At 37.9% G+C, this 18,636-nt stretch overlaps 2 protein-coding genes across 4 annotated transcripts in view; one reads left to right on the forward strand and one right to left on the reverse strand.

Moving 5' to 3' along the window:
* LOC126457096 (WD repeat and FYVE domain-containing protein 2) overlaps positions 1-17,906 on the reverse strand; it is a 77,652-nt gene extending 59,746 nt beyond the window's left edge. The window contains exon 1 of the mRNA XM_050093125.1: positions 17,692-17,906. Within this exon, the coding sequence (XP_049949082.1) occupies positions 17,692-17,849 (158 nt within the window). The 5' untranslated portion in view covers positions 17,850-17,906. The remainder of the gene's footprint in view (positions 1-17,691) is intronic.
* Positions 17,907-18,009: 103 nt separating this feature from the next.
* The window catches only part of LOC126457099 (BRCA2-interacting transcriptional repressor EMSY-like), a 320,327-nt gene continuing 319,700 nt past the window's right edge, over positions 18,010-18,636 (forward strand). For all 3 annotated transcript variants that reach the window (XM_050093126.1, XM_050093127.1, XM_050093128.1), the window contains exon 1: positions 18,010-18,168. The gene's annotated coding sequence lies outside the window, so the exon portion shown is untranslated. The remainder of the gene's footprint in view (positions 18,169-18,636) is intronic.

The raw sequence follows: 18,636 nt of genomic DNA on the forward strand, positions 1-18,636 counted from the left end.
CGTAGGCAGAGGGTGTATACTGGCAACACGCAATATCCTGTTGCGAGCATGCTCTACAACATGACAACTGTGATCACAGTTTCACCACACGCACCATCTGGATTCTTCCCCCAGACACCAGTTTCTCAGAACTTCACATGTGGGAACTAGCGCTACAACATGGCCTTGGTTCTCGCCAGCTAACTGGGTTTAATTTATGTCAAGTTCTTCCATCTCAGCATTTCTTCACAGTAACTGCTCCTTTCTTCATTCCAGTTCAGTTTTCTACATCTTTCATTGTCTTATTCGTCTAGTTTTCACTGCCCCCTTCCACCTCTGTTAAGTACAATGCTCTTAGCTTTTCACTCTTATCAACTCATGTATGATGCTTAAGCAATAATCTCTGTCCTTAATATTACTGTGTCTTCCACCTCTACGCTCTCAGGTTTTCAAATCTGGTCCAACGCAGTCCCCAATAATCAGTCTTTTCTTCTCATCCCATGTGGTAAGTCTCCCCTACCCTACAGTTCTGGGTGACTTTCCCAAAATCTACCTCTTTTCCTAGACCTCTCCAGTCATTTTCCTTCACCCCTCTTCCTTACCCTTCAACCCTGCTGCCTGATGAAGGAGCCACTGGCTATAAAAGCTTGCCTAATTACAATATTTCACAATTCACATGTGTGCATTTGCTGCCACTTGGTGAATAGATTTTTTAATGTATCTATTTAAATCATTTGCTGCCACTTGGTGAATAGAATTTTTTTTATGTATCTATTTAAATCATCCCCCCCCCATGAACCATGGACCTTGCTGTTGGTGGGGAGGCTTGCGTGCCTCAGCGATACAGATAGCCGTACCGTAGGTGCAACCACAACGGAGGGGTATCTGTTGAGAGGCCAGACAAACGTGTGGTTCCTGAAGAGGGGCAGCAGCCTTTTCAGTAGTTGCAAGGGCAACAGTCTGGATGATTGACTGATCCGGCCTTGTAACAATAACCGAAACGGCCTTGCTGTCCTGGTACTGCGAACGGCTGAAAGCAAGGGGAAACTACAGCCGTAATTTTTCCCGAGGGCATGCAGCTCTACTGTATGATTATATGATGATGGCGTCCTCTTGGGTAAAATACTCCGGAGGTAAAATAGTCCCCCATTCAGATCTCCGGGCGGGAACTACTCAAGAGGATGTCGTTATCAGGAGAAAGAAAACTGGCGTTCTACGGATCGGAGCGTGGAATGTCAGATCCCTTAATCGGGCAGGTAGGTTAGAAAATTTAAAAAGGGAAATGGATAGGTTGAAGTTAGATATAGTGGGAATTAGTGAAGTTCGGTGGCAGGAGGAACAAGACTTCTGGTCAGGTGACTACAGGGTTATAAAAACAAAATCAAATAGGGGTAATGCAGGAGTAGGTTTAATAATGAATAGGAAAATAGGAATGCGGGTAAGCTACTACAAACAGCAGAGTGAACGCATGATTGTGGCCAAGATAGATACGAAGCCCACACCTACTACAGTAGTACAAGTTTATATGCCAACTAGCTCTGCAGATGACGAAGAAATTGAAGAAATGTATGATGAAATAAAAGAAATTATTCTGATTGTGAAGGGAGATGAAAATTTAATAGTCATGGGTGACTGGAATTCGAGTGTAGGAAAAGGGAGAGAAGGAAACATAGTAGGTGAATATGGATTGGGGGACAGAAATGAAAGAGGAAGCCGCCTGGTAGAATTTTGCACAGAGCACAACATAATCATAACTAACACTTGGTTTAAGAATCATGAAAGAAGGTTGTATACATGGAAGAACCCTGGAGATACTAAAAGGTATCAGATAGATTATATAATGGTAAGACAGAGATTTAGGAACCAGGTTTTAAATTGTAAGACATTTCCAGGGGCAGATGTGGACTATGACCACAATCTATTGGTTATGACCTGTAGATTAAAACTGAAGAAACTGCAAAAAGGTGGGAATTTAAGGAGATGGGACCTGGATAAAATAAAAGAACCAGAGGTTGTACAGAGATTCAGGGAGAGCATAAGGGAGCAATTGACAGGAATGGGGGAAATAAATACAGTAGAAGAAGAATGGGTAGCTTTGAGGGATGAAGTAGTGAAGGCAGCAGAGGATCAAGTAGGTAAAAAGACGAGGGCTAGTAGAAATCCTTGGGTAACAGAAGAAATATTGAATTTAATTGATGAAAGGAGAAAATATAAAAATGCAGTAAGTGAAACAGGCAAAAAGGAATACAAACGTCTCAAAAATGAGATCGACAGGAAGTGCAAAATGGCTAAGCAGGGATGGCTAGAGGACAAATGTAAGGATGTAGAGGCCTATCTCACTAGGGGTAAGATAGATACCGCCTACAGGAAAATTAAAGAGACCTTTGGAGATAAGAGAACGACTTGTATGAATATCAAGAGCTCAGATGGAAACCCAGTTCTAAGCAAAGAAGGGAAAGCAGAAAGGTGGAAGGAGTATATAGAGGGTCTATACAAGGGCGATGTACTTGAGGACAATGTTATGGAAATGGAAGAGGATGTAGATGAAGATGAAATGGGAGATACGATAGAGCACTGAAAGACCTGAGTCGAAACAAGGCCCCCGGATTAGACAATATTCCATTGGAATTACTGACGGCCTTGGGAGAGCCAGTCCTGACAAAGCTCTACCATCTGGTGAGCAAGGTGTATGAAACAGGTGAAATACCCTCCGACTTCAAGAAGAATATAATAATTCCAATCCCAAAGAAAGCAGGTGTTGACAGATGTGAAAATTACCGAACTATCAGCTTAATAAGTCACAGCTGCAAAACACTAACACGAATTCTTTACAGACGAATGGAAAAACTAGTAGAAGCCAACCTCGGGGAAGATCAGTTTGGATTCCGTAGAAACACTGGAACACGTGAGGCAATACTGACCTTACGACTTATCTTAGAAGAAAGATTAAGGAAAGGCAAACCTACGTTTCTAGCATTTGTAGACTTAGAGAAAGCTTTTGACAATGTTGACTGGAATACTCTCTTTCAAATTCTAAAGGTGGCCGGGGTAAAATACAGGGAGCGAAAGGCTATTTACAATTTGTACAGAAACCAGATGGCAGTTATAAGAGTCGAGGGACATGAAAGGGAAGCAGTGGTTGGGAAGGGAGTAAGACAGGGTTGTAGCCTGTCCCCGATGTTGTTCAATCTGTATATTGAGAAAGCAGTAAAGGAAACAAAAGAAAAATTCGGAGTAGGTATTAAAATTCATGGAGAAGAAATACAAACTTTGAGGTTCGGCGATGACATCGTAATTCTGTCAGAGACAGCAAAGGACTTGGAAGAGCAGTTGAATGGAATGGACAGTGTCTTGAAAGGAGGATATAAGATGAACATCAACAAAAGCAAAACAAGGATAATGGAATGTAGTCTAATTAAGTCGGGTGATGCTGAGGGAATTAGATTAGGAAATGAGGCACTTAAAGTAGTAAAGGAGTTTTGCTATTTGGGGAGCAAAATAACTGATGATGGCCGAAGTAGAGAGGATATAAAATGTAGGCTGGCAATGGCAAGGAAAGTGTTTCTGAAGAAGAGGAATTTGTTAACATCCAGTATTGATTTAAGTGTCAGGAAGTCATTTCTGAAAGTATTCGTATGGAGTGTAGCCATGTATGGAAGTGAAACATGGACGATAAATAGTTTGGACAAGAAGAGAATAGAAGCTTTCGAAATGTGGTGCTACAGAAGAATGCTGAAGATTAGATGGGTAGATCACATAACTAATGAGGAAGTATTGAATAGGATTGGGGAGAAGAGAAGTTTGTGGCACAACTTGACCAGAAGAAGGGATCGGTTGGTAGGACATGTTCTGAGGCATCAAGGGATCACCAATTTAGTATTGGAGGGCAGCGTGGAGGGTAAAAATCATAGGGGGAGACCAAGAGATGAATACACTAAGCAGATTCAGAAGGATGTAGGTTGCAGTAGGTACTGGGAGATGAAAAAGCTTGCACAGGATAGAGTAGCATGGAGAGCTGCATCAAACCAGTCTCAGGACTGAAGACCACAACAACAACAATTTAAATCATTTTGTCAAAAACTGATTGTTCCATTGTTACGTTATTGCAATTGTAATGTGTGTTCCTTAAATACTGTTTTCTTTGGATACTTTCATAGTATCTTATTTGTTGTACATTACAGCAGAGGGGGGGGGGGGGGTGTTGACATTCTTAATTTTCTCTATTATGTCTCCCGTGTTTTTGAGCTTCTGTTGTTTGTGTATGTGAATGTATGGATTTACCCTAGAAGTGTTTGCTTTGTTTTCAATGAGTTACGTTTTTTGTGTGCGTTTGAGGGTCATTCCATGTCAAGTCACCCAGGCCTTGACACCAATCATGTCAGATTTTGATGAAACTTTGTACAATTACTTCTTTTGTCATCCTGAAAGCACTTGTAGAATTTTTTTGCTCTATCTCTTATAGTTTTTTTTATAAATTTTTAAAGGTTTTAGATTTGGCATTGTTTCAGCAGTCGGAAATCGTAACTTAAACGTGTCCTCACAACTAAAAAAAATTTGTATATTAAAGAATACTCAAGATATCAGTATGAAATTTTGGAATAAGTTTGTGTATTATATCTAAATGTTAAAAAAAATTACCATAAAGATATATTAAAATCTTCCAAATGAAAAAAAATTTACAAGTGTTTTTTTTTTTGCTAACGGATGTTTAGTTTTACAAAAACTGCAATATCTAGAGTCTCAGACCTGATAGAAAGCTCAAATTTGTTTTAAAATACTCTTAATTGTATAGGCTACTAGATAAAAGAAAAATTATGTTGGCTCTTTAACCCGTTTAATAGTTATCTAATTTTTCAAATAATATTAATTATACTTTAAAAATAAAAAGTACCAAGTGACTTAGACACCGAAGATAAGTTTTTGTCTTCTTGGAGTAACAATGTACGCTTGGATTTTGTTTTGTTACTCCTGTGTTTTGAAGTAAAAAATTATTACAGTGTTAAATAGTGCTTGGACAGTATTTTATTAACCCTAGGACTCACTCTGCTAAAATTTCCCTAGTACTCCATCTGGGGTCATACATGACCCCAATCAATATACAATTGACTGTGTGTACTAATCATTCAGAGAACAACGTACTGTCATTTAATACTGTTTGTTTACATTTTATTTATTATTTAGACACATTTCACAGCTTTTTTAACAGGTGTGTACATAGTAGAATTAAATTACATATGGCAGAGTAATTACATATAAGAAGTTACAATATTACTCTAAGTCATAATTTGTTTCACTCATAAATGTTTCACAATGGCTTCAAACTTACAGAAAATGTGATGAACAACTCAACAGGAAACATAATTCTAACCGGAATCCGTACCATAGTCATCTGCACATATTTTGCAAGTAGTAACTATTTCAGAATGTTCCTTGCAAACAAATTTGTTACACTTTTTGCATGTTGAACTGTATTTTGTGTCCTTTGATCGGGAGCAAATGGAGCATCTGCCTCGCTTTCTCTTCTGACTGTCGGGTATTACGTATGGATGTCCATTGTCTAACAGATCATCAAATCCACACCGTTTGATACTGCTAATAATATCCTTGTTCCTTGATTGTGGTAAACTCAAACGACGCTCCACTTGGGGCTTTGCCATTTCTTTGGCCAACTTCATTAGAAAAAGACGTGTCTCTGTTTTTTCAACAGCAACACAGAAGAGACTGTAGGCATGGAGTGCAGCTAGATCGACAAGATCATAAAATACTGCTAATGGCCAACGTTTTGTACCCTTTTACACAGAATAGTAAGAGCTCATTTGATCTAGCGTATCAACACCTGATTTTGTTGAGTTGTAATACATCACTACTTCTGGTTTTCGTTTCAAGTTCTTTTCTTTGGGCACTTCAAATGATTGATGTTGTGTTGACAGGAGTAGCACAGCCTTATTTCTTTTTGGAACATATGAAACTAATAGGGTTTTACCACTGTATGCAAATCTGGTAGTGCATTCTTCCCTAGTTTTCGAAGGCAAAAACTCTTTTGGGACTTCTTTTCTTGTAGAACGTAGAGTACCTACAAGTGTCAACTTCATTTTCAACAATTCTTGGCCAAGGTCATAGCTCGCGAAAAAATTGTCAGTGGTAATATTCCTACCACTGCCAGCCAGATGACGCACTAAATCTAAGACCACTCTCTTGCCTTGATTCACTTCTCTCACATCACCACTCCTCCCAGTGTACATTTGAAGATTTGTCAGATAACCATGTTCACAGTCTACTGCGCACCATATCTTGATGCCATACTTTCCTGGCTTTGAAGGAATGTAGACCTTGAAACTGCACCGACATCTGTATACGCAAAGATGTTCATCAACAGTAATGTTGCTGGAAGGTATAAATGATGTTTGACATTGCACGGCAAACAAATCAAATATTTCCTGTACAGCTTCAGCCTTATTTCCAGTCCTCTCTTTCCTTTCAAGTCTTGTGATGCGGTCATCAAAACAAAGTGAACGCAGAATGTCCTGATATCGCCTCCTCGACATAGTAGCACGGAATAGAGGAGTGCCATATTCAGAGTCCCAAAATTCGTCAATAGGTTTCCCCTGGTTCTTCTGTACGCCATACAGAATCAGCAAGCCTAAAAATGAAAGAAGCTCGCATCTGTCTGTATCACACCAGTCAACTAATTATCCAGACACTTTCAATTCATTTCCTCGTTGATTTGTGAACTGAACTACTATATCCAGCAATTCATTAGTAATAAACTGCCTGAAACAGTCAACAGCTGAGCTAACACTAACTGTACTAGGAATACCTGGTGAAAATCGTTGTATTTTGCGGATTGGAAATTTACGAATTGATGGTTCTTTTGTACGCCATGCAATATCCCGACCCCTGCTTACCAGTACTGCACTTTCATCTTCTCCACTGTCATCATTTTCAGTAAGAATATCATTTTCTTCTAATTCATGTAAACAAATTTCATCACTTTGGTCTACCTGTGTCTCTGTTCCATCATCTTCGGCGTCACTACCTTCTGAATCACTGCTGCTACGAAATAAGTCTTCCATAGCTTGTTCTACACTATAGCCAGGAGCAAAATGTATTCCATCCATGCTGAAATTACACTGCAACAACAAACTTACAACAAACGTACAAACGAACTTCCAGTTTCAGGTTAGTTCTGAGTAACACCTGAATTCAGTGTTACCAAGTCAAAATACCTAAGAAAGAGATTGATAGTTGATAATCTATACATTCTATGAATGTTACATATAATCTATCTGGGGTCATAATTGACCCCCAACAGTAGTTTTTGTTAATTATTGATTTAAATGTTGCGTCAAGCGCTCTAAAAATTTTTGTGAGAGAACTACAATACTGTGTGGTAAAAGTCATAAAATTCTGGATTTTTACAAGAAATAGAAATATTATTTTATCCATAATAAAGATGATTGGGGTCACCCATGACCCCAGAGTGAGTCCTACGGTTAAGTTTATGCGAACTTTCAGTAAGTACTGTTACTTAGTTTACAGAGATTCTTTTCCAATATCCTATAAAAGTAACCAGAACAGTAATCAGACCAAAAGTGAAATCAGTATGTCAGATATTCAAACCTGTAGTGTAGTGTTATTTAAAAAATCTGACTGTTTCCAAACAACCTACACACCTTCAAAAAAGCTACAACTGGTATCTGAATTGAGTGAGGAAGAAAAAGATTAGATCCACTTACAATCTGGACTTAATCTGTGTGAATTTAAGAATATATGTTCACACCACAGCTACTAATTTTTAAATGTTTTTGAAAAGCATCAAACAACATGTGTAACCCACTAAAAAAACACAAAAAGCCCATCAAAAAATCGTTGAGAAGTGTAGGCTTGGATCTTTCTAAACAATTACTGACAAAAAATGTTAGCATAAAACCTGGACAAAAGCTTTGCTCAACATGCCGTAACTTTTGTGAGGAAAAATTAAGAGTTGAAGTCAATGAAAGTGAAACAGATGATGAAGTCGTGGTTGATTAGAATCATTGGAATCCAGAAATGAATCCCTCGTACAAACAAACATTGCTCTTGATAATTTAGGTCTAACACCGATAAAGCTTCATGGCTTGTCAGAACAAAATAAAGGGTCTTATTTTAAAAGGAAGGTTAGCAGTATTGGAAAGACTGCAAAAAAGGCGGATTCAAAAGCATTAAAATATGATGCACCAAGTTCTGATCATGACGAAGAAGATACAAGCAAAGGATTTTGATGTAATGATTTCTCTTATGAAAGAGTAGATTTCATCTGTTGGGAGGTCTAGAAAAATCCAGATTCTGACCTTGGCTCCAGATTCTTGGAGTCAAAATAAAGTGATGAAAGAATTTAATGTAAGTGAGTACATGGTGCGACAAGCTAGAAAGCTAAAATCTGAAAAGGGTATTTTGGAAACTCCTGGTCCAAAAAAAGGTAAAACTCTTTCTGAAAATACAGTAAGACTTGTAACAGACTTTTATGAAAAGGATGAAAGTTCCAGAGTGCTACCTGGAACAAAAGACAAAGTAAGTGCTCAAAAAAATGTGTACATGAAAATAAAGACTCATTTTGTGTAACTTGAGAGAACCATTATTCTTTCGAATCGGAGAATCCCGAGGTAGAAGTAGGATCTTCAAAATTTTGTTTCTTGAGACCTAAATGGTGTATCCTTGCTGGTGCTGCAGGCACACACACTGTATGTGTATGCAGTATCCACCAGAATGTTAAACTATTACTGGATGCTGTGAAAATTGAAGAATCTTATAAAGGTCTAATTAAGATGCTTGTGTGCAACACAGAAAACCAAAACTGCATGCTACATCATTGCGACAGCTGTCCAGCAAATACTGCACTAACTGAGTACTTAACTGAAAAACTAAGTGACGATTATGATTTAGAAGAAGAAATTGTAATCAGTCGGTGGGTTAACACAGACAGGGCAGAAATGATCAAACAGTCTATCAGTGTTGAAGACTACATTTCTTTATTGGTTAGGTCATTGGAAAAGCTCACCCCGCACTCGTTTATAGCAAAATCCCAATCAGTAGCCTTTAAAAGATTGAAAGAAGACCCACCACCCAAAACAGCAATTATTGTGATGGATTTCAGTGAAAATTATTCCTTTGTTATACAAAATGAAATCCAAAGTTACAACTGGAATAGAGGTGGTTGTACTCTACACCCAGTTGGAGTTTTTCTAAGAAATGAAGAAAACAATGTTTTTGTTTCCAACCACTGTTTTATTAGTGATGACCAAGATAATGACACTGGTTTTGTTAACTTTGTATAAAAAGAAATTACAAAGTGGCTGTCATTGCATCACACTGACATTGACTCAGTTCACTACTTTACAGATGGTTGTGCTGGGCAGTACAAAAATAGAAACAGTTTTAAAAATTTAACTGAACACTTGAGAGGCTTTAATTTGAAGGCCCAACACTCTTTTTTTGCAACAAGTCATGGGAAGTCAATTTGTGATGGCCTAGGAGGAACTATTAAAAGAATTTTAAGGAAAGCCAGTCTACAGTTTTCAGACGAAGAACAAATAACGACAGCAATTGATATGTACAAGTTTTGTGAAAAAAATATTGAAAACATTCATTTTCACTTTATTGGCAAAAAAAGAAGCTGATTTGCTATGGTTAAAACTAGAAAAACGTTTTTCAGCAACCCGAACCATTCCTGGAACAAGAAGTTTTCATAACTTCAAACCACTTCCAACAAACAACCTTGAAATTAGAAGGACTACAGATAGTGTAAAATCCTCCTTAGTCTTTTCTTTCCATTCTTCTTCTGATTGGGTTCGTGTTGAACCATCCATAAATAGCTATGTGGCTGCAAATTATGATGGTAACTGGTACTTTGGACTGGTAAAAATAATATTCAATGATTAAGAAGATGCAGAAATTCTATTTCTACTTCCTTCAGGACCAGCTGCATCATTTTATTGGCCTGAAAGAGAAGTTTCTTGCATAGTGCCTTTGGAGCACATAGTCTGTGTAGTAGACGCACCTCAATCAAGCGGCACTGGAAGAATGTATTACTTCAAAAAAGACTGTATCAAAAGAACTGAAAGCTCTTGGATGAAGTGGAAAAACAGTTTGAATCAGCATTAATGTTTATAAAAAGACAAAATGACTCAAAAAATTCAATGTTTCAAGCAATCAGTTGGGTTATACATGAGTGTCGTAAGTACACTATCTTTGTACATAATTCTAATGTAATCTACTATAATTAATAAACATGTTAAAAAGTCATCATTATTTTTGTTTTATCAAGTAGCCTATATGTTTAAGAGTAAATTAAAACAAATTTGAGCATTCTATCAGGTCTGAGACTCTAGATATTGCAATTCTTATAAAACAAAACATCCGTTAAAAAAAAATCATATATTTATATTTTCTATGAAAAAAAATAATATATATTTTAATAGTATCATTTTTATCTTCAAATATGTATAATAAACTTGCTGCAAAAATTCATGATGTTATCTAAAAGAGTTTTTAAGATAGGCAATTTTAAAGTTTTGAATACAAATTAAATTTACCATTTCCGAAGGTTCGGAAAACGCAAAACATAAAAACTTTAAAAATTTATAAAAAAAACTATAAGAGATAAAGCAAAAAAAATTTGCAGGTGTTGTCAGGATGGTATTAGAACCATTTGAGCCACATTTCATGAAAATCTAAGGAGGTGGGTGTAAAATTTATTTTTTATTGGGTGATTTGATATGGAATGACCCTTGACTGTTTTTGTGACATCTGATTAGTTTGGTGTTTGTCATTATGTTTTTTCTTTTCGTGTGTGTGTGTGTGTGTGTGTGTGTGTGTGTGTGTGTGTGTGAGAGAGAGAGAGAGAGAGAGAGAGAGAGAGAGAGAGAGAGAGAGAGAGAGATAGATTTAGATTGTGTTTTAACTCATCTAGTGAATATGTGTTTTTATTGTTTTTATGGTTTACGAGTTGTTGAGATTTTGGTTTCGGTGGCATTTTGTGAGTTATGTAGGTGTGTGAAGTTTGTGATTGTGGTTTCTTTTTATTTTATTTTTATTTGTGGTTTGCCAGTAGGTATCAATTGGGTCAAGGAAAATGTCATATCAGACATTGGTTTCTTGGTACTGTGGGCTTTGTTCGAGCTAGCTAGGTTGAGTGGACGGTACGATTCCTGTTGGTTTGGTGGCTGAAGCATCATGTCAAGTTGAGATTTCTTTTTAATATTTGTTTTGGGATGGTGTGATGTTTTGTACTGTTATTTATTTAGCTTGTCCCCGCCCTATTTATTGTGACTATTGTTATTTTCATTTTATTATTGGAGTAAGACGTTCTTGTGTTTTTACCTTTGTTCACGTTTGTTGACATACGTGTACGGTGATGACATCAGCGCCATTTTGTATACACTGGAAGTAGGTGTTTCTGCCATACTGACATCATGGGTCAAAGCAGACAGGTGGAATCAGGCACTTCCCTAATGTCCACCAGCTGAGGGGCCTACGAAATTACATCATGTGTGAATGTTCATACAAAATTTTACCAAAATCCTTGATGGCCACACAAGAACTTTTTCTCAAATTAGAATCTTGGCATGGAATGCTCCTTTTGAATTTGTGGGGATTCCAAATTTCTTGTTCCATGTTGGATGGAACTTGTGGAATATCTTTGCAACAGATTACATTGCTCCATTTCAAACACTAGACAAGGAGGCAGTATACACTAAATTTATTTTTGTGCCTTGCATTGTGATTGTGCAAACCACAGTCCAGCTCAAATTTATTTTAACACCACCAATAAGAACTGCCAAGGAAAAAAACTGTACCAGGAAGATAGTGTAAGAATTGCAAGCTCCCTAAAGAAGCCTAGGCAAGATTAAAAGTTGTTTACTTGACACAGAATTTCCACTGGCTGTTTCTGCTGAATATATACTTTCTATACTTAACTTTAAGTGCACTGCTCTGGGAAATAATTCCTTGAGACAAGGAGAAAAAATGCTACAATTTTTGTCCACATCATGAGAGAGATATCCACCAACTAAATATGTTGAAATAAGCTTCTTGATATATTATCTACGTGCTGACCCAATTGTTACCTATTATCCAGTTATGTTCCACAGTATTTTGCACAGGGTATTCTGTTTACAGTCGAGTTAAGACACTTGATTATATGGTCATATCTTTGCATCATCAGCAAATACAGTTAAGATAATTGTCATTTTATCATTAGGTCTCAGTTGCACACTTTTAATTAGATTACATGTTTCTATCACCCTGGATCATCTTCGGATCTAAGTAATCTGATGTGGGTTCTGACTAGACACTGACGCAACTACTTAGATCCAAAGATGATCCAGAATGACCAAAACATGTAGTCTAATTACAAATGTGCAAATCCAGAATGACTGAAATATGTAATTTAAATAAAAATGTGCAACTAAGATACAACAATAAATGAGAATTATCTTAAATATCTAAATAGTTGCTGAATCTCTTAAGATTATTACATCAACTATGAAGCAATTATAGTGTCTAATCCATCCTTTAAAGCCACTGGAGGATCATTTATGCAGATTAAGCATAAGCGCAGGTCAGTAACAATCCTTAGGAGACCCTTGCAAGTGAGGTAAATTTCATTACAATGACACACTGCTTTGTTATGAAGACAGAATCCTAAGCATGCAAGGGAAACTCACAAAGTCCAAGTAGAGCTGCGTGATTCCCACAATCAAAGGCTTTGGCAAAGTCAAAGAATAACTTTTCTTGCTATGTCTTGTGTGACTTATTTGTGAAGGCTTGTATACCTTTCTCTGCGCAGAAACTTTTACGAAAGCAAACTGTCAAGCAGGCAAGTTATGCTCAGCAGGATGATTCAGAATTTAGTAGAACACTTTCTCAAATTTTTCTGAAACGACTAGAAACCAAAATGCGGCCATAATTTTCAACCTAATAGAACTTGGATCCATCTGAAAACATTATTTGATGTCATTCCTGTCACGTAGCCATAAACCATACAGATTTTTACTTTGTCCAGGACTGTGACAAAAATGAAGCTATAAATTTATGGCCACAATGAGTAATGTGAAATTACTAATTCAAATGTTTTCAATGCTTGCAGGGGTATAGCACTATGTGTTATGGACTTTCGTCCATACAGCGTAAGGTGATCACTGAAAGCTTGGAGCACTGTTACCACCTTTCAACTGCTAACCTCTAATAAGTACAAACAAAAACAATAGGCACCTATAGACCTGTAACAACATTGTGGTGTTGCCATTTCTACTGCTCCCAGCCCACTGCAACTGTCATGAATCAACATATGGCAGCTCAACTATAATAAGCAATTTGGTCATGCCTAAGGTGAAACACACATCTGTTGTTATGGTCTTCAATCTGAATACTGGTTTGGTGTAGCTCTTCACCCTAGTCCATCCTGTGCAAGCCTTGTAATCTCTGAAGAACTACTGCAACCTACTTCAATTGGAACTTGCTTACTGTTTTTATCCCTTAATCTCCTCTTACAGTTTTTACCATCCCGCAATTCCTTGTAATACCAAATTAGCAATTCCTTGACACCTCAGATTGTATCCTACCAAACAATCTTTTTTTTTTTTTTTTCGTCAAATTGTGTAAAAATTTATTTTCTCCACAAATCTGTACAGTATCTGCTCATTAGTTACACAATCAGACCACCTAATCTTCAGCATTCTTCTATGCACTATATTTGAAACACTTCCCCTTGTCTGAGCTGCTTATGGTCCATGTTTCACTTCTATACAAGGCTATACTCCAGACAAATTTCCAGGAAAGAGTTACTAACACTTGAATTTCCTCTCTACTTCAGCAATCATCAGTTATTTTGTTGCCCGAATAGCATAACTCATCTTATACTTCTAGAATCTTGCTCCCTAATCTAGTTCCCTCAGCACTCCCTGATTTAATTTGACTAAATTTAATTAACTTTGTTTAATTTTGTTGATGCTCATCTTATAACATCTTTTAAGTTCAGTATCTATTCCATTCAACTGCTTTTCCAAGTCATTTACTGTATGACAATTACAATGGCATTGGCAAACTGCAAAGTTATTTCTTCTCCATGAACATTAAGTCCCTTTCCTTCTTTGCTTGCTCAGTGTACATATTGGAAAACATTGAAGATATACCACACCCTTCCCTTAGTCCCTTCTCAACTAATGCTTTCCTTTCATGCCCTTCAGCTCTTGTAACTGCAGTCTGGTTCCCGTACAAGTTGTAAATGGCCTTCACTCCCTGTATTTTATATTTGCTACCTTTGAAATTTAAGAGTGTAATCCAGTCACTACCATCAAAATACACTCTTGTTCAGTAAAAAAAAAAAAAAAAAAAAAAAAAAAAAGAAAAAAAAAAAAACTGAACACCTTGAACAACCAGAGATAGCATGTTTATATCCACACGATACATACATCAGCATGCTCTGCAGAAATGATTATCATTTGAATCATGTCGGCCCATGGATTCAAGGTCAACATCTATATCGTAGCACAACGCCACCTACTGGTAAAATGTGCCTGCAGCTCTTGTTATCACTATAAACCTAAGGCATAGGATTAGTCTGACTTGAGCAGACGTGCAGGGTGCCTCACAGATGTATGCGCAAACCATACTGTCTAATCAGTGAATTTGAATGACTGCCTGTTATTGGCATGAGACAATGCGATATATCGATCAGGGAAATTGTTGCTCGTGTGGGACGAAGTGTTTGGGTAGTGCAACAGGTGTGTGCATAATGGTTCAGGAACGTCGTAGAATACGACAAGATGGGTTAGGTTATGCCACACAGACTACGCCCCGAGAAGATCAACACCTCACCTGAATGGCACTGTAGGACAGATCTACACCCTCCTCAGTTCTGGCGCAACAGTGGAACAATGTATCATACCATACACTGTCAGGGATGACGGTCCACACCATTTATTAAGGCACAGGTTACATGTGCATCATCCACTTCTCTGCCTACCTTTGACGAATGTGCAGAAACATGCTAGATGGCAACAGTGTACAGAATGACATCAAATAGTGTTTTCAGATGGATCCAAGTTCTGTTAGGTTGAAAATTATGGCCGAATTTTGGTTCACCATAGACAGGGGGAGCGGCATCAAAGTGACAGCATTCGCCCAAGACATACAGCACCAACTCGGGGTCTGATGGTGTGTAATGCTATTGGATACATCCACAAATCACAGCTGGTGAATGTCCAGAGTACTGAGACCAGTGTGACCTATGCGAATGACATCCTGCGACCTGTAGCTATACCCTTTCTGCACAACACCCCAGATGCCATTTTTCAGCAAGATAATGCATGACCACATGTTGCTGCACAAACATGTGCCTTCTTGGTGTCACAAGATGTCAACCTTTTGCCCTGGCCTGCAAGATCACCAGACTTGTTGCCAGCCAAAAATGTGTGGATATGGTGAAACGAAGGGTGCAGTGTTGTGACCCAATGCCAACCACTGCAGATGAACTTTGGAAAGCGGTGGATGCAGCATGGATGGCTATACCACAAACGCCATTCACACCTTATACAAGTCAATTCCACTTCGCATGGAACAAGTTTTCAGGGCCCATGGTGGACCCTGTACCTAGTAGGCAACAGGACACATGATGGACTGCAGTGACTGAAATGTTAATCATTTCTGTTGAAGATACTAATTTAAATGTCCTGTGAATATGAACGTCCTATTTCCAGTAATTCAAGGTGTTCTGGGGTCGTCCCCCCCCCCCCCCCCTGAATATGAGCGTATTTTCCTAAATCTACAAATGATATATAAGTTTGGGTTTGCCTTTCTTCAACCTGACTCCTAATAAGGGAAACTCCCTATTGCACTCCTCTCAGATTTAGTGGTAAGATGGCCAATTGGTTAGCCCGTCATAAACTCAACACATATGGAGCATGTAAATAAGAAGAAGCTGTACTGAACTTTGAAAAAAGCAGGAAAATTCAAACAGTGAACAACCCAAGTTCAAAATGTGCAAACTCCAACAACAACAGTGTCTTGATTATATGGTCATAGTGTTGGACTGCGAAGGGGGAGATCCACGTTCAAATGTCCCTCCTGACCCATATTTTCTTTTCCACGGAACTTTGAACTGTCCCTTCATTCATTGATGTGTGTTTTTGCTGTATTCAAATTTGTGTCTGTCGTGATGTAACATCTGTCTGCAACAGCAAGATGTAAGGAAGGTACCTCCAGACGTATGTACCTCTTATTCATTCCAAACAAGTACCATGTTCTGACCCTTGCATTCCTTTGTTGTAACACTGTTCACACCTGTTTGTTATTTCAATTTCTGTGAGACGTCTATGCACCATCTCAGTTGCTCATTACTCATCACATTAACCAATGCATATTCTGACAATTGCCAAGGCTATAGAAGAAATCCAGGGTACGAGTGAGGCTAGAGCCTGCTGGACCTCTCACTTAGCAGTCCAACACTGTGGCCACACAACCACACCACCATGATTGTGGCTGCTTGCTTGATGTTGCACATCATAAGCTTGGACCATGCACAATTTCTATTTTGCTTCCTTTTTCAAAGCTCAGTACACCTTGTTCCTGTTCTTTTGCTTGATCTGTGTTCGGTTTGTAACAGGCTATCCACTGGGCCATTTTACCACTAAATCTGAGGGAGATACAATGGGGAGTTTCCCTTGTAAGATAGAAACACCTAAACCCAGTATTGCCTCGCATGTTCTTACTTTTCTCCAGGATGCAAAATGATCTTTCCCACAGTCAACCTCTACCAATTCATAGAGTCTGTAGTTTTCGGGACTTCATATTCAATGATGAATATGATCTCTTTTAATATGTTCTACATGGCTGTGAACTCTATGAGAAGTTACTCACTTTTGTAAATAATTTGTGTCATAAATCTATGCTATAAAAAACAACACACTCTAATGAAACTATATCTTAGCCTTTGCTGGATCTACCCAGCTCCTGATAAACGGGAATACACAACAGCAACATTAAACACTCTGACACAATAGATTATTTTACCGCATACAGATGTGTGTTGTGGTAGCCCTAAGCAGGTAACACCAGATGAAGGGTTAAAGTCAGAATTATATAGTGATCTGCACATATAAGCAACAACCATTTAAACTACTAATGTTATGAGACTGATTACTGCCATAACTTATACAGCTACAGAGAATTACTATTTTTTTTTTTTGACATGATAAATTTTGTAATACCGTTAGTGGTTTTATTTCCGAAACTAACTCTTATCTGTTCGTGGTATATGTAGTATCCGCTAACTCAAATTAATGAATCTTTATTTCGTTGTTGATTACCGGTTGCAATGAGAGAGAATTTATAATCTATTTAAGTGTCGCAAGATTCATGTTCTCCATACCCCGCAACATATAAGAATGTGTACACTGGTAACAATACGACGGCATTAAACAAAAATACGAATATTTCTAATTTGTGTACTCGTCTGATTTTGTCTAGAAACTGTTTGGCCACTCATTATTGTACTTTGTTGTCAACGTTACGTTTGTCACCACTTTGCTGTCGCTTTGCAGTTTTCACTGGGGCAATTAAGTCATACATAAAGGCTGCCAAAAGAATCTGGACGAGAGGTCAACATAATTCGAGAGTAATACTAACTCTACACTTGGGTGAAGGAACTAATGTCATTAACAGAAGTAAACTCACCGGTCGTCACATACACTAATGACGCCATCCTCGCCTGGAATGATTAAGGCAGCATTTACATCGTCGTTACAACCTTCGAGTTTGTGAAGCAAGGTAGGCTTTTTAGTTACACTAAATCTGGCACTATTCGAAGATACAGGTTTAATTTCCGCAGCCATGTTTCTTAATCATGTCATACCAGAGTCGTCATACTTTGACCCGCAGACAGTAAACAAAGACGCACCACCGGTTTTTAATATCTCTGGACAGAGATGTTGAGAAACTCATCGTAAGCCAGCCAATCATGAAGAGTGACGTAAATGTGTAATCTTTGTTTGTGACAAGTCTGTGTACAGTTGTAAACAATGGCTGCCGAATTTGATGTTGATTTCGTTGACATTACGTTGCGTGTAAAATATTCTTCCTGTGGAAGCAGAAACGTTATACTGATGACGTAATTAAATGAGTATTTAAAAATCCACGACAGTAAGGAAAGAGGTACGCCATCTGCTTGCTACTTTAAGAGTGAAAGCATATTTTAGTTGTGGAACATTATTGACATGAATGAAAATGACAGTCTTGGATGGGTCCCCCGTGCGGCTTAAAACATAAAATATTGCCAAACTGCAGTGATGACAGTGATTTGCATCAGTTTGCCCCTTTATTGATGATTGTTCGTCGACAATGGGTTGTCTTGACAGTCTTCTGCTTCGGTCAATGAAGTACCCAAAGTTTTTCGTATGTTACCGCGATATTTCCTGAACCATTTGCTGGTAGCTCAAGATTTTAAGTTCACTATACATGACATTTGCAGTTTTGCAGTCAATTGACACTGCTTGCTTAATGCAAAGCTGATATCTTGTTGGTACAGAACTATTCTCGATTATAGCGAACCATAACACACTTATTTCAGAACAGTTTTGCTAGTTAACCGTTAGTAAGAGTGATTTATGGTAATGATGGTAT

The sequence above is a fragment of the Schistocerca serialis genome, chromosome 2 (genome assembly GCF_023864345.2).
Source record: "Schistocerca serialis cubense isolate TAMUIC-IGC-003099 chromosome 2, iqSchSeri2.2, whole genome shotgun sequence".
NCBI lineage: Eukaryota > Metazoa > Arthropoda > Insecta > Orthoptera > Acrididae > Schistocerca > Schistocerca serialis.